General features: G+C 48.4%; 1 protein-coding gene across 3 annotated transcripts in view; it reads right to left on the reverse strand.

Moving 5' to 3' along the window:
- ARL3 (ADP ribosylation factor like GTPase 3) overlaps nucleotides 1-16,462 on the reverse strand; it is a 29,776-nt gene extending 13,314 nt beyond the window's left edge. Inside the window, exons 1-4 of one of the 3 annotated variants that reach the window (XM_037399790.1) lie at nucleotides 16,321-16,451; nucleotides 6,533-6,676; nucleotides 5,331-5,447; nucleotides 770-820 (exon numbers count right to left, since the gene is read on the reverse strand). In XM_037399790.1, coding sequence (XP_037255687.1) covers nucleotides 770-820; nucleotides 5,331-5,447; nucleotides 6,533-6,676; nucleotides 16,321-16,323 — 315 coding nt within the window. In that variant the 5' untranslated portion in view covers nucleotides 16,324-16,451. Of the gene's footprint in view, nucleotides 1-769; nucleotides 821-5,330; nucleotides 5,448-6,532; nucleotides 6,677-16,320 lie in introns of all 3 variants that reach the window. The other 2 variants (XM_037399789.1, XM_037399791.1) reach the window with 2 other exon arrangements.
- Nucleotides 16,463-16,481: the final 19 nt, after the last annotated feature.

A 16,481-nucleotide genomic window follows, 5' to 3' on the forward strand; every position in this document is an offset into this window, starting at 1 on the left:
CCCTCTCTTTTGCCCAATGAATATTTAATTACTGATATAAAATGAAATAGCTCCATCAGGGGAAAGATTTCCCCCACCCCTAGAACAACCAACAGTTCTGCTGTTAGGAGGTGTCCATGATATTTGAGAGGCAAAAGATCAAGGGCCTCCTTCAAATCAGGCAGAACAGAGGGCTTTAAACCAAATCTCCCATTTCTGGGCAGGGGGGGTGGTGGTAAATCTGTTGCTAGCTATTCTGGGACACTGTCACTTTCTGGATTTTACAAAAGAAAGCTCAAAAGTCCTATTTTTGTTCCATCCTAAAATGCAAAATGTTACAAAACATTCAAAACTTCCAGAACGGAAATCTTATTTTCTGGCCAGTCCTAGTTACAAAGTTCTTAGGTTTTTTTTTTTTTTTCAATTACATCCAAAAGACAATCAAGTCAATATGATTTCCATTTCAACTTTGTAAATAAGAAAATAGGATTCCTCAGGGTCTTGGTTTGGCAAGGTTTAAAGGACTTAGAGAAGTTTTTGCTTTCAGTATTAGGCTCCATTTGCTATTATTGTATAACTTTAATTAAAACCGTTCTGTTTAAACGGAATTAGGCTACCTATTTTACTTGTTTCACGTCTACCAAAATAATCTGCATTGATGTTGAAAGGCAAGTCTCTTGAAATGCAAATTTCTCTCATAAACAACAAAATCATCTTCCTAACTTTATCGAGCAAGGGGCACTCAGCAGCACTGAATTACTTCAAAGGAAGCTGGGCATAAGTAACTTACCTGACCCGTTTCTTCAAACCTCTTCCTATCTGCACTGTCAATGACATAGATCTGAAAAAGAAATGAGAGGAAAAGTTATTCTTCCCAGAAGACACTCTTCCACAGCATTATGTGCTTAACTGAGCTGAGCCTAGTAATTATGCTTTTGGGCACAAAGATCCCCAGCATTATTTATAGCAAATGTTGACAAAACTTCATGGTGTTCTGAAAGGTGAGAAACCACCTCTTTTAACGCTGAGGGGGGTGGACAGCTACGTAGATCAGAAAGGAGCTGGGGGCACTACTGGGGATGCTCTCACCATCTCCACAGTATCTGTTATCTGAAGAGAACAGGAGACTGCCTGGTATCTTTTCAAATAACTGGCTTACAAGCTGAATACAGGAGAGCAAAACCTGGGGAGCCAGACATGGCCTTTCACCCTAGCAAACAGCGTATAAGCACTGCACTGCTGCGACTATGCCGTGCTGCCCTCTAGCAAGACACATCACCTCCTCAACAAGCCACCAAGGCACACAATGGCACTCAGCGGGCATATGAATATATTGGGGACACCGAGTTCCCCTCCATCAGGTGATTCTACTGCAACCTCTGGAACAGGTGGCTGTGAAGGAGGGCTGGCTCCAGCCTGCGAGACTCCATCTTTAGCTGCCAGCTTGTTCACCAGGACGATGGAGAAGACAAGGGAGCAACTGGCTCACAAAGACTGACAGCAGAGTCCTGCCAGTCTCTTAGGGCTGAGCACCACATCTCATGGTCCACAAAGAGGTCCCAACCAGACACCTGTTCCCTGCTATGAGAAGGGTGGATCTCCCAGCATGCACACTCCCTGCCTTAGGAAGGGGTCTTCACCCTGTCCAAGCACGTGCCGATTTCTTTCTGTAAATATAAATAAGCTTTCTCAGTGAAAGCAGCTCTAGGGCTGCATAGGCTAAAGGGCTCTTCAAAGGTCCCCCTAAATATGTAATTAGTAAGTCCAGCCACCCTCCTTCCCACAGCAATGCTATGGTAGTTCAGAGTGCACAATTATTAAATCACATCTAAAGAAACAGGGAACCTGAGTATAATACTGAGGCAACAATAGCCTGGTACCCCTTTTTTCCATTATTTGATCTGGGAAGGTTTTTGAAGGCGGGCACTGGGACAGCAGACAGGGACAGGACTGGTGACAAACCCTGAGCATTTTGCTTCCAGTCCCTGCCACTCCCCATCAGCGGTGATTGAAGCTGCTAGCATGTCATCTGCATGCCCTTTGGTGGCTTACAGGGAGCAAGTGTCAGCCTGGTTTTTAGGGAATAGATGAGCACAGCACCCCACCATCAAGATAAATGGCATCTTTGCAGGCAGTCTCAGCATAAGACTCCATGCTTCCAGGATAATTTCAACCAAATAGTAGGGGGAGGGAGGATCTCTAGCAGCAATATCTATTAAACTGCAGGCACTCCCTTAATGAGCAGTGTTAGAGTTGTTTGAAATGGGACCAAATGCGCAGCAGCAGAATCTGTATGCCAGCCCTGAGGAGGTAACGCAGCAACCTCTCAGACCTCTCTGCTGATCACTTGGGGTCTGCAGTTCTCCCAGGGCCAGGCTGATGCACACTGACAAGAGGCTGGGGGACACACGGCAGAGCTAGGCCAACTGCGTGGGGATGCGTCAGCAATGCACGCACTCAGTGCCATGTGATGGGGAAAGGCCTGTGGGCACACCGTGACACACAGCCTCTCCCCACAGTGTGATCTCAAGCACGTGCACCAATACGATATCAGCTATGCCCGTCCTCTCCACCCCTCCTGAGCATCCACCCAGTGCATCCCATCTGGGGTTAGAAACACAACCGGAAGAAAGGAAGAAGCTGCAAGTCTGGCGGTTGTGAACTGGGGTGAAACCAGACTGTCATCCGTCCTCCTTCAGGACATCAGGACATAGCAACACCTGAATGCAGTAGCCCGGCGCAGCACCTCCCACATTACGGTGCTTCTCTAACTGGCAAGGAACAGCTGTGTCCCAACCAGACAGGCCTTCTCCTGCACTGCTCCGTTTGTTCCTTGCTAAGGAGCTGTTTTGCAAGAAGAGAATTGGAGACAACAGTGCTCGGGGCAAAAGCCACAAAAGCACAGCGCAGACAAGGTAAAGTATGTGTGGAGTGCCTACTTCCAAACCAGAAAGCACTGTGCCAAATAGCTGCAGGTGCCTGTCTGAATATGCAATCAGCGAGATATCCACACCTTATTTGCCTGGGTTAAGCTTCCAAATATCACAGGTGTGTGATGCAAGACCAAGCTCTCATTCAAAGGCACCTGCATGGATTTGAATTTGCAATCACTTCCTGCTTTTTAATGCTCTTTAGAGGGTCCTTTCTGCTTTGTACAATACAATTTAGGAGAATACAGAAACAGGGGGTCCTGGGAAATGTAGTGTATCTCCTCTCCAACTTTGTCCTACGGCCAGGGCCATGCAAGAGCCTGTTTCTGGCTGTGGTGCTCAGCAGCACGGTTTGCCACTTTGAACAGACATTGAGTACACCATGTCGGAGAAACAGAGCTTGAGAAAGAAATTCCCATAAAGTTGGGTGCCTCCTTTCAGCAACATGCCAAAACAAAACCTGGAGTAAGTGGGTTGGGCAGAAATTGCAAGTGGTGGGACTGGATGAAGAAATAACATGAGGGATAAGTTGGCTCAATTTACAGATGCACAACCTGCACCAGGTTTGTCAGAGGGTAAAATTACTGACTAAAGCAGGGGTGAGGGCTGGCAGAAGGCAGAGAGAGTCATCAGCATATACTTGATCCTGGTTTTGGTGTATATGGACATAGCAAAGCACTGCACTAACGAAGTGACAGTTCCCAGTCTGGGACTGGGTGTCCGCACAGAGTGCAAGCAGTGGGGCTCAGCTCCACCTGCGCACCAGTTACTCCCTCTGAATTCACACCGCTGCGTCCACCAAACTGATTCTGCTTCTATCTACCCATTTTCTTACTCATATGAAAAGAAGGGTTTTCTTTGTACATTGCTTTAACTGGGGTGGGAAGAGAGCAAGGAAAACAACTGCCTTCATCTCCTTCAGTCTTCAAATTCACCTTTATTCCTGTACCTCCCATGCAGCACACACTGGGAAGGGTGGAAGCCTGCAGGCTGGTGTAGCTCATTACTCTTGCCAGCAAAGTCTTCCAGATACTGTTTTGTGGTTGCACAGTCTCTGCAACCTGAGCACCTGCCATAGTGGGCAAAGACTGAGCTGCTACTTTGCAGTGTTGACTTTGATCTACACACCTACCGCCTCTCCACCACACACAGCTGCAGAGCTTGGACTCAGTGGGCACAGTCACCTCACAGCCATGCCATGTCCCCCTTCTCAATGGCCACAGAGGAGCACATGAAGTGTGTCCTGCTAGTTTCTCAAACGCAGACCTCTCCCCTAGGAAGATCTCATCATTACTCTTTGCAAAAGCAACCAACCAGGTTTATGCTGTGGTGGCTGCTCCCAAACATCAGATTCCAAATTCAGGCTGAAATAGGAGGATCTGCAAAAGAGATGACTGCGGGCTCATTAGTCCCACTTAAATAACAGCTTCATTTGGACAATGTTTTCTAAACCTGCAGGCGCAGTCAGGCACTTCAGGACCCTGACACGAGCCTTGGAGTAAAGAGGCCTATTCATAGTTGCGCTGTTCCTTCTGTGGAAGTGCACTGAAGCTCCTGACACATTAGTAAGTATGTGTGTGTGACAGGAGGGAGGAAGGGCGTCTTTCTGAGAGAGCTTCCCGCTTTCCCACGGGAGCCCTGCAGACCTTGCCTTTTCTCTTCCCACAGACAACATTGCTTGGGTTGGGGAGAGGCCTGGAGCCCCCAGCCTGCCTTCATCCTGGCACACGTGGCTGCATGTTAAAGGTGATCTTTGAAAGTAGTCAGGACAGCACTTGGACGGTCCCAGGGTAACATGCTCTGGCATGGAAACACAAAGGTCCTGCACTGTAAATATAACTGTACTCATCTGCAGCTAATTGGAAGGTAATTACAGCTAAGTTGTCAAAAACATTAAAGGACATTCTTATGATTAAAGATGCAAAAGAAAAGACAAGGGATCTCTCTGTGTCCCTCAGCTAGAAGCTTTCCTATCTGATGCCAGCCACAGCATTTAATTCTGCTGTGCCTCAGTTTCCCCAACTAGAAAATAAAGGCACCATACTGACCTACCTCTACGCATGAGGCTTAAGTCACCAATGCCCACGACAGGCCTTCAGAGTCTACAGTGAAAGGAGCTACAGATAGGTAAAATACAAGTTATTAATGTTTCATTTGAAGGAGACTGAGATGAAAGGAACTGGCTATAACCAGCACCATTCTGTGAAAGTAAAAACATACAACTGAATGATTTCTCCAAACATCACTGTATTTTTCTTGCTGCACCCAACCAATCTTGCCATTTCACTCATAATAACCCCTGTTACAATGGCAATGGTGTTGCTGAGGACTGGGACATTACATTACTTGTTCCTGAATTTCTGGCTGAGACCTTGGAAAGCCATTGCATGAACACAGCATTCAACTGCAGCCAATACTCACAAGGATATCAGTGTTTTCAAAATAGTTTCTCCAGTACGGCCTGATCTTCCTCTGTCCGCCTATGTCCCATACGTTCAGCTTGAAGCCTTGAGACTGTACACTTTTGATGTTGAAGCCCTGGGAAGAGCAGAAACAAAGCCACACAGAGCATAAACCCGAATGGCTGGAGCACGTTCATAGACAGACACTAACACCTTATATATCCCATGCCTGCAACGTGCAGTGAGATGGGCTGGGCCGCTACAAAGACGGATCAGCTGTGGGAGAGTCCCTGGAGAAAGTGAACACAGCCGCCAAACCATCAGTTTGCCAGTGTTCTTGGGTCACAGGTTGACACTGTCGTGGCTACAGAGACATATGATGCAGTTAGTGCCCTGGGAAGGCTCAGCAGGGTGGATGCAGGAAGAGGTACAGATAAGGAGAAAACAAGGGTGCTGTGAGAAGCAAGATTGAGCTTGCGAAAGCCGAGTAGAGAGTCCCAGCTAACACGAAGCCACAGGTCTCAGCTCAATTCGACACGACACAGCTAATGCCAGGCTTAAAAGAGCAACAGCTGCATGTCTGAAGGGTCCATTTCATCAATTAGAGCACCAATTGAAAGTGCATTCAAGTAGAAAAACAGGATGTGGCGTGGGCTGGCAATGTGCTGCCACACCACCCAGGGGACTGGGGCTTGGAATTGGGGTGTCAGGGCTGGAAGCCTTGGGAGGCGGCTATGGGGTAGGGGGATGCATCATCCCACAGCTCTCTAGCAACCTCCTCTGGTCAACACAGGAGCGATGCTGCAGTGCTGATGGGAGACATCCCTCTCCCCAGCCCCGAGGCACCAGAGAGGGAGTGCTGGAATATGCAGGACCCTTGGCACTGGCTGGGTGAAAGATGCAAAGAGACAGGAGCTTGCCCAATGCTGCACCGTTCCCTGTTTGGCAAGGACAACAGGAACGAAGTCTCATGTGTGCAACCCCAGCATGATACAAAAGCCTTGTGCAGAACTCCATGTCATTCATCCACTTTTGCACTACCTGACAGCTCTGGCTCCTTCAGAGAGCCTCCCCTTACGCAGAAAATACACAAACTTAATGGTGCACTAGGATCCAGTTGCTCCCTCTTCTACTAAAACACACTGCTGAATCATTAGTGCTTTGTATAGTAAGGCAGGTGGGACCACAAGAACTGCAAGGGCAGGGAAAGGCCTTCCTCACCTGTGTTGGTGTGATGTGGCTGATGTCCTCTGATGCCAGCTGTTTCAGGAGTGTGGTCTTGCCTGCATTATCCAGTCCCAAGAGGAGAATTCTCACCTCCTGGTCTGGGGTGCTTTTCAGTTTACGCAGGATTGACAGTAAACCCTAAATCCAGAAGAGAGATCGAAGCTGTTATCTCCCCACCTGAGCCTGTCCCCCCACCATGCCATGCCCTCCTCCCCTGAAATGGGTTCTGTATGGCAGTGGACCCCAGAACACCGTGAAAGCCTTCCTGCAGTCCCTATTTCCATTTCCCCTTCTACTCCTCCCCCTTGCCCCTATTTTCCTTCATCTCTGAGAGTATCAATGAGGTCTCAGACAGCACAAATGTTGCTCAGTGGGGTGCACCACTGGCTGCACTGCTCTTGTCACACAGCTGTTTGGCATTCCCTGGGCCAGGAGGACAGTGCCTATGCATATCATGTGTAGGAGCTGCAAACCACGTCCTTGCGAGCTCTTCATTATCTTTATCAGAGGGAAAGCCCCATTAATTTAATCTCCCTCCTAGTTAACTGCAGGTTACTATGTACCTGACATCAGTTCTTTTCATAGTAACTCCCTGATCATCTCAAACCCCGTTTATCTGTCTAAAACATGCTGGACCCATGGGGCACGTGCAGTTCTGAATCTCAGGATGTAGCACTTAACAACTATCTCAGATCACCACACATCCTTGCTAAGAAAAGCACAGTGGATTTCAGTCATTAGCCAGGCTCAGCTCTCTGAGCTGACAGTATCACTCAGGATTAGGAAACAGAATATGCAGGTCAGCTCATTTACAACTGCGCACGTTACAGCAGCACACCCAAGCTTTTGTCAGTGCCACTGCTCAAAGACCTGCAACCTCTCTAAAATGGCTAGGAAAATATTTGGGATCCTGGCATGTAACAGAGACAAACAAATCACCCTGCTTCCACCTGTCTCTCGCTGCCCAGCCCTCAGGAGAGGGGCAGTTGCAGCCAAGGGCACAGGAGCAGACAGAGAGTCCACGACTCCCTGGGCGTTCTTGGACACTTTGCCATACTGCTCTCCATTCCCCTGCTTGGCAGGGACCGCTCCCAGAGCCTGAGCAGCACACATCACACTGAGACCCAGCCTGGGGACACAGATGCTGTTGCAACTAATTTGCCTGAGCAAATCCAGGAGAGCAGCCTTTTTCTGCCTACAGCCCTTTCTGGAGCCCTCAGGACTCCTACTCAGTCTCTCCCAGACAACTCCCATGTTGAAGTCCATGAAGACCCAGAGCCAGGAACAAAGTTCAAATATCAGCACGAACCTGGGCCCGCTGGGGCCCATCTCTCAAGCTTTTTTGTTCTCCCATTTGCAAAATGGAGACAATGCTTCCTGTTGACCTGCAAGGGTGAATCAGTTAAATATCATGAAGTGCTTTGTGGCTACAAGGAACTACACCCTCTAAATATTCCTGCTGGGAGCCAAGGACTATTTGAGCCATGAAGGTTGCTCCCAATACCCTTCAGATCACGGCAATCAGAAACTTGTCCTCAAGATAAAGATCTGCAGGACACGGTACAACTGTCACTGCTGCAATGTGTCCCCTGTCTGTAGCAGTGCCCTTCTGCTGACTCCTGGAGAGCCCCACCTCAGCCATTTGGAAACCACCACTTTCGACTGCTCATCAGGCTGCTCCGAGGTGGGGAGCATTTTGGGAAGGATACAGTGCTACAGGTCACAATGCCAGAGCTTTTAATAATGCAGGATGAAAACACACGGAGATTCAAATGCATGCGAGATTTGATCCACCCCTCTAAGCATTTTCAATCTGCAAGTAATTTACTGGTTTTCCATTTAATTACCAGACACAGCTCAAAATACATGCACAATGTGTAAGAAACAGGCAGAAGAGAAGGAACTTAGTAAAACTGGGATTGAAGAATATCTGTAGAAAGCTGCAGGACTGCTACTTTGCTGTGCTTTTAGAAAGCACTGTGGAAAGCAGAGGTTCAGAAATTGAGAGCTCACGCAAGAACAACAAAGCTAGTCTTAGAGCCCAAAAAGCAGACTCAAGAGTATCACCTATTTCATAAACAGGCTGGTAAAAAACTGGGAATCAAGGCCCCACTCAAGAGCTGTTTTATCCGGCATGAGCTCTGCTTGGTAGAGGGTGCCATGCCTGCACAGTGCATGCACACAGCAAATCCCCAAACTGCTTTTAGTTGAAGTGTACAGGCCTGTAACATCACGTGCTGAGCCCCGAGGGCCAGATGCTCACAGCTGGCTCTTGCCCACAGGCCCATAGCTAATGAATTTGAAGGGCTGTGTTCACTGCAGCCAGTTGCTGCAAGCCCTCCCAACCCAACAGCTCATCTCCCCAGCCGCAGTGCCCAACCCATGTTCTGCCCCGATGACAGTCTGCACTTCCACACGTCTGAGAGGAGAGAAAAAGAACAGCAACAGAAATACCTCTAATGCTTACTTGTTTACGTGCATGTCCTAAGTGCCCTTGACATCATTAAAAACCACAAGTTTTAACTGCATGACTAACACCACATTTTCTTTTCACCTGCAGTCAAATTTACAGTTGTGTTTGTTGGCTTGTAAACCCATGGATTTCAGCTTGATGTGGACAGACCCCACAGGAGCAGAAGCTCTAAAATTCACACATTCTCCCTCCTTTCCAGGGAAATAATGAACTTCCCATTCTTATGGGCCTGACCCAAAGCCAACACACACCAGCCAAAGTACTACTGCTGACTTCAGAGAGCTCTGAATCAGGCCCTATTATTTTAGTTTATTGCTCACAGTTAAAAAAAGAAGCTGTTGAAATGTTAATCCTATTCACAGCACCACTTGCTAAGAGCAGAGCAGTGTATCCCAGAGCAGATCAGGATTAGGAGCCTTTATATTTCAGAATTCAACTCCAAAACACTGAGCACAGAGAAATGTATTACAAAGTATTGCTTATCTACCACGGAGCAATTCTCAGGGGTCGGGAAGAGGAACAGTTGTAAATGTTAATAGAGCTTCTTCCATTGTAGATGGATGCTATTTCTGGGCTAGTATGACAGCCTATGAGAAAACGATCAGCATCGTTCCATATTCTACTCAAGTGACACTGCTGCATGGCTGATCACAGGATTATCTGGGGTAGCCAATAGAAGAGAGGATATATATAGAAATAAAAGTATTCTCTAAGGTATAAAGTAAGCTGATTTAAAAGGCTGGAAGACAAGCAAGCCAACATACAGAAGTGGACTTTATTTCAGTAGCTGCCGGCATAGGTTACATGGTCGTCTGTATACACAACTTAAATCAAGAGCCAAATAATAGTATTATTAGGATTGTTACTATTTTGTAAATAGTATTTAAAATTTGCACTTAGCATTCTCCCTGTATTTAGTGAAGATTTAAGATTAAGGGAAGCCATGCACAGGTGTGTTTCTAACAGGTTTTTTGATTTTTTTTTTTAATTGGTCTTATGAGCACACTGGCTAGGAAGACAGAAAGTGTTCCCTGACAGCTTAGTAGACTTGAAAAAATAACGTAGCCAAGTTCCCTGCTTCATGCCACCACTATGAGGGACAAGCTGCCTTTACTGCACACACACTGATGGACGAGCACTTCTCTGCTCGCAAACTCAACACTGAAACTAACTTGAGCTGACGACAGTCAGAAAGCAACCCCTTGTTACTGGTGGCAGATGTCAGCTAGAAAGCCATGAAATGGGAAAATCTGGTGCAAAGGGGATGCTCAGAAGCAACAGCAGAGGAGCAGGCCTTTGAAGTGGGACAGCAAACATCTTGATTCTAGGACTTAACCTGCAGTGAGGAGGTAGATGCCCAGGATGCCCACACGGCAGCCAGGCCAGCCGTACTCACTCACTGGGGTGTCCAGGATGAGGAGCAGGACAAGTCTCGAGCAGGAACATGGAGACTTTAGCTGGCTGAGGAGCTGCAGAGACAACTCACAAGAGTATAAGGGCAGTGTATCATTTTCACGAAAGTAAGCAGACTGCGGCATCTGTAACGGAGAAGGGAACTGCAGATGCTGTTCAGATAATGAACAGCACAGCATGGCAGTGCGTGCAGCCTTTGGAGAAGGGCAGCCATACAGAGAGACTCAAGGCTGGGCATACTCAGCCAGCAACCACTTCTTGGTCACCTCGGGGTTAAGCAAACTATGTTTTATATCAGATTGGCTTGTTTAAAAACATCTTTGCCCTTGGCGGAGAGGGTTTTCTTTACAAGCACCATGAGGAGACAGACTGATGGGGTCAGCAATAAGGAGACTGAATTTTCCAGAGAGTGAGCGGGTACATAAAAAAAAAAAAACCCCAACAAAAAAAAAAAGACTCCTGACAATTACTATGAAATCAGAGTGGGGCATTAAATTCAGAGATGCAACTAAATGGGCAAGAGCACTCATAAACACATTGAACATGAAAGCAAAGCTAACCATCTTATTAGCATCCTTCAGAAAACTGGGATGTGTGGTTTTATGAAAGGGTATCATTGCTAGGTTTAAAATACCCACTGAATTATCAAAGGACTTTCAGTTATAGCTGCATGCAGTAATCCTATTCTCTTAAAAAAAAATACAGACATATATAAAAACACAGTGACATTTATAGTCTTAGCTAAGGGTTTTGTGGGTTTATTCAGCTTTAAATCCATGCTGTATATGGGTCTTTTGAACTAGTTGATGCATGTAACTACATCCTGTACCACAGAAGCCGCTGAAAGGAAGATTCACTTTATAGGCCAACGCAAAAATTGGCTTGGGACAAACAGAGCATTGAGATAATCTGTTTAAATATTGTATCAGATTGGCAATATAAAGCCATAATGGAAAGGACAATTTCCCTTTGTAACTGAGGGCTGGATACACAGGGCATGGATAAAGCATGGCCCACAAGCTGCTGCAGAGCAGTTGATTCCTATTAGGAAAGAGAAGTAAATGTATTCTGTTTAACTTTATTAGCCACAAAGCTCAGATAATGAATTTAAAATAAAACCACCCTCAGTCACTAGCAATTGCTTATCTACTAGATGTGGATATTTAGCTAGAATCAAATCAACTCACTGAGATGCAATACAGCCACAAAGCTCAGCATCTCAGCCTGCCACTGCGACCACATCTCCCCCATTTCCACACACACCCTGCACAGATGCCCTCTTCCCCACTACTGCAACCACAAGTCACTTGTCTTCACCCTCAAGGCCCTTCCCAGCCAAGCGCATCTGCCATGGAGGTGATGGCTCCTGGCTCCCCGTGGCTCACGATGCCATTCCCAGCACTGCCGAACTCTATTCCCAAACCTTTGTGCCTTTCCTACAACCGTGGGAGAAACTTTGTAAAACGTCCATAAAACCACCCCATAATTCTCTTGCTAATTCCTTCCTGCCACACCTACAATCCTTGATGAAGTTTAGGAAGCAAACATGCCAAGTTTGAACCTGTCTTGGACTCTCCTTACTCATATCACTTGGTTATCTCTCACCTCAGACAGACCGAACATTATTTCCACAGCATGGGAACATCTCCGTGTTCTGCCTGCACAGCACCTAGTGCAGCTCTGGCCCACAATTTACTTTTAATTAAGCATTATGGTAGCCATTCACAATTTGTAAAGAGTAAGATAAACTTGGAGGGTGCACATAACGGTTTCAGAAAGTCAAGAAGGAAAAGCTGACACAGGGAAGGACAAGGGGCTTAGTTGAGCCAAACATCCTGTCTTCAGCAGTGGGTATTTGAGGCTACATTTGTCATCCAGGGTGCAATCCTGTACACACAGAGCTGGAGGAGGGGAGCCCTTCCTGACAACTGCACTGATTAGCTAGTGCCCTAAAGAATCATGTTTGATTACCTTTATCTTCGGCTGCAGAACTGCAAATGTCACTAATGGTCATAAAATCACCCAGTCTTTTTCAAAATACAACCGAAGTAAATTAATCTATTGAGCACAGTTTATTCAATACTTCTTACTCTGGCAAAACTCCCAAAAAATCATTTGCTTGCTGCATGTCTCCACCATATGGTGTCATTCAATGCAGATTTTCTTTCCTGCACTGAAATCCAAAATTTAACAGAGTCGAGTCACCTACAGAGTTTTTCCAGCTCAAACCTACAAACTTAGTTTTCTGTCAAAGAGGTTGCACAGCACTTTCTGGTTTGGTATATTAACCAATACCAGCATGAATCCTCCTTTCCTAATTAAAATCAAACTCCTCTGGTTTTAGCAAGTTTGAAGGAAGTGTTTTGCCCTGTGCAAAGAAAGAGCTGATGCTCAGCACCAAATAATGCCAGCAGTCTTTGCCTCATTTCAAACCTTGAAAGTCTTGGCCAGCTGCTGGCATACTGTCCTGTCTGCAGGTAGTTTCTCATATCAACATCTCAGCAATCAGTAAAATAAACAAAAAACATGACACGTAACTGTACTGGGAAACTAAAGCAGCACAGCATTATTAAAGTTCTTGAAAGCATTTTTTGTTAACAGAGCCATTTTAAATAGAGCCTTACTGCCAAACAGCAAGGGACAAAAGAAATTCTGGGTACTAGATACACCTACAGAAGGCAATAGATAGATGCTGCTTTTGCTAGAAACATGAACTCAAGACCAGGAGAAAGATGCCTGACTATGCATTTAGCTCTGCTTGTATTTCATCTTCTCCAGCAGATCTGCCTGGTATCAGCCAGGCACTCTGTGACTCTGTTTCCTCAACTGTAAAACAGGGCCATGCTTTGACAACCCCAGTTTTAACACAGTGATGTCATCTTTGATCAATGGCTTTACAAAAACACTGGCCATCCTCTGGCCCCACCATCTGTCAATAACATACCATCTCATTCAGTAAAGATTGTTATTACAGTGACGAGGAAGCCACAAGCATTGCTTCACACAGCATTTCCTAAGCTTTGGAAAGCAGCATACCCTTTCATGTAGCAGCCTCCCTTTGCCCTTGCTGGGCTCCCACCACAGATGCTGCCTAACAGCACCAAAGACTTCAGTGCTATCCATCCCTCATGCTATGCAGTTTTATGGTTGGCTCATCTTTCCCTCTTGTGCTCCACCTACGACCTTCCACCACCCCTGCCCCACAGCTGTGAGAAATGCTGGTATGCTCTGCAGAAGGAGACACTTCCCCTCTGTACTTACTCACTTGGATGAACACTGAAATAAATTAAACCTCAGCATTAACCCTCTTATCACTGGAGTTGGAGCAAGCAGTTGTTGAAGGGGGTTTAAGAACTCAATGCAATTGTAACATGCCAGAAACATGCTCACGGGCAGCTACCATGGCTCAGATGACAAGCAGTAAATTGTTATATCAAGCTGTCTGGATCATTTCTGACTGCTGACCCACACCCCCAGGCTGCCATAGCTGCCTTGGATATATTTGCTGTTGTTTCAGAGTTTCTGCTACTAAGGATTATTCTGTTTTAGTGAAAGTTGAGAATCTAGAGAGACAGTACAGTGCTCTGCAGTCCTTTGCCCAGCGCAGCCAGTCCACCAGGCACCCCAAAGTGCCACCCACCCTGCCTGAGAGTCTGCAATTCAAAAAACAACTCCCAGAAATGGAAAAGAGACAAAGAGGCAATAAAATGTTGTATCAAATAACATGAACACTGGAAAACACCCAGTTCGCCTTCTTCACACACAAAGCGCTTGGGTAACAGCGGCCAGATCCCAGACTACACCAGCTTATCAGGACATCACAAGGCAGAAGAGCAGATTTGGCCAGCAGCAGCTGCAGGCCAAATGTGTCCCACAAAGCACTGCACTGCTGGAGGCAGCTGCCCTCATCTTTACAGCAGATGTCCCCCTGTGATGGCTTCGGGGTCTGGTGTGGCATGCTCCATCATCAACTGATCTAAAATAGAGCAGATCCCACAGCCCTCATCTCAACCTCTTCCTCTGTGCCTCAGCAGCTGGGATGCAGCCAGAATTAACCCAGTGAAGATGAGGAAGATGCTTTTGCTGCTCTTGCTTACACCTCCTCCTGTGTTGTCCACTTGCATGAATCCAGCTTGTGTCCACAGGGCTCCTGGACAAAACATGGCTTCACCCTTGGGAAAGCTCTTTGTCCATTGCTATTTCCTTCTGCCTGTGCTCTCTGCACAATCTGTATCCTCAGCAGCAACTCCCCAACCTACCACAGCTCTCTCTTACCACCTCTCACCCCAGCCCCAACCCTTCCTCCCAGTCCTTGCTGGACTCTGCCAGCATCCCACTTTTACTACCCCAAGTACATCTGAACCCAAGTTGTGTCCTACACCTTAGCGTATCATTCAGCTTTAGCTCATCCTTGATTCAGACTACACTACAGCCCCACCACCTCACCTATCTCCCAGCATTGCCACCCACCCCAGCCAGATCCTTCACTGCACCCAAGACCTAATTCCTCCCTTCAGTCGAGGTTGCTCCCTCTCAAAGGGCTCATTTCTCCCGTTGAACACTTCTTTCCTCCCTGGGTCCTCTCTTTCTCTCATCAGCAACAGAAGTCTACTTCCAGCCCTGCCCACAATGCATTCGTATCTCTTCTGTTCAACCCAGACTGTTCCTCATCTCTCCAGCCCCTGGCAGAAACCCCCAGAGCACACAACATCCCAGCAAACTATCTCAGCCAGCCAACGCTGACTGGATTTTCCCCAGTGACTCACTCATCAGACTGTTCATCCCACCCAAATGGCAGGCTTCTTTCAGCCCCTGAGCACTGAGCCTCAGTCCTGTCCATCCTGAACACCTGACCCCTTCATCCAGGCCTTCACTGCCACGACTGAACATCCCTTCTAAGGCTGTTTATCAACAATCAGCCTTCCATCTCAGCAAGCTCTCCTGTAGCTCCCCCAGCTCATGTAGCCAGGATCCAAGTCCCAGGATAGCCCCCTTCCAGCTTAGCTGGGTTGTCCAGTGTCCTTTCACAGTCACAGATGCTCACAGACTCTCCACAGTGAACCCCTAAACGCTATCCTCCATCCTCACAGGATCCTCCATTGCTCAGGCCAAGTGGGCCACTGTCATACTGCTCACCAGCCCTCCCAAACACCCAACCCTTCATCATGACTTTCACACCTTGACTGAACTCCAGGCAGGCTGACCCCATCCCAGCAAAGGCCCCTCCATAGCATCCTCCAGCCTTCCAGCCCCTGCCAGGACCCAACTCAACCCCCTTCTGCAGGTCCCCCAGAGCCTCCAGCTCCTGCCAGGACCCAGCCCCAGCCAGGGTCTCCCGCAGCTGGAGATCCCAAATTTACACTGTTCACAGCCCTAGCGGCATCCCTTTGGCTGGGTGCCCCCCACTCCCCCCAGACCCAGGCCCCCGTGCCTTACTGGACGGCCTTGCTCTACCAGGTGCCCGCTGCCCGAGGCCGCCGTGCTCCCCCCGGGTGGGCAGCCCCAGTCCCGGTGATCCCAGGCCCACCAGATCTCCCGGGTGGGGTGGGTGTCACCAGCTCTTATGGTCCCAGGCCTGCCCGAGCGCCCGCCACGAACCCCGACCGGGCACTCCGGCCCCATGGCCCAAGCCCCGCCAGACCCCCGGGTGGATGCCCCGGATCCCCTTGCTTCAGGTTCCCCCGCGGCGAGCGCCCGCGACCGCAGGCCTGCCAGGCCCCTCAGGTGGGCGCCGCCGGCCCTCCGCTGCCCGCCGGGCCCAGGCTTCCCCCGGGCTCAGGTCCCGCCCGGCACGGCACGGCACGGCACGGCCCGGATCGGCGGGCCGGCTGGCCCACCGCCCCACCGCCCACCCCTCGCCACCCGCCGCGGGCCCCGCACCCCCGGCCCCACTCACCATCCTCTACGCGGCTCCGGGGTTACCATGGGCAACTGCGTCACACACACGCCGCCGCTACGTACAGCGTCAGCGCTTCCCGCCGTACGTACGGAACGTGCCGACGGCAAGCGGGAAGGGCGGAGCCCGGCGCCCCCGCCCGCAGCTAGCCCCGCCCCCTA

The sequence above is a fragment of the Falco rusticolus genome, chromosome 9 (assembly GCF_015220075.1).
Source record: "Falco rusticolus isolate bFalRus1 chromosome 9, bFalRus1.pri, whole genome shotgun sequence".
Classification (NCBI taxonomy): Eukaryota; Metazoa; Chordata; class Aves; order Falconiformes; family Falconidae; genus Falco; species Falco rusticolus.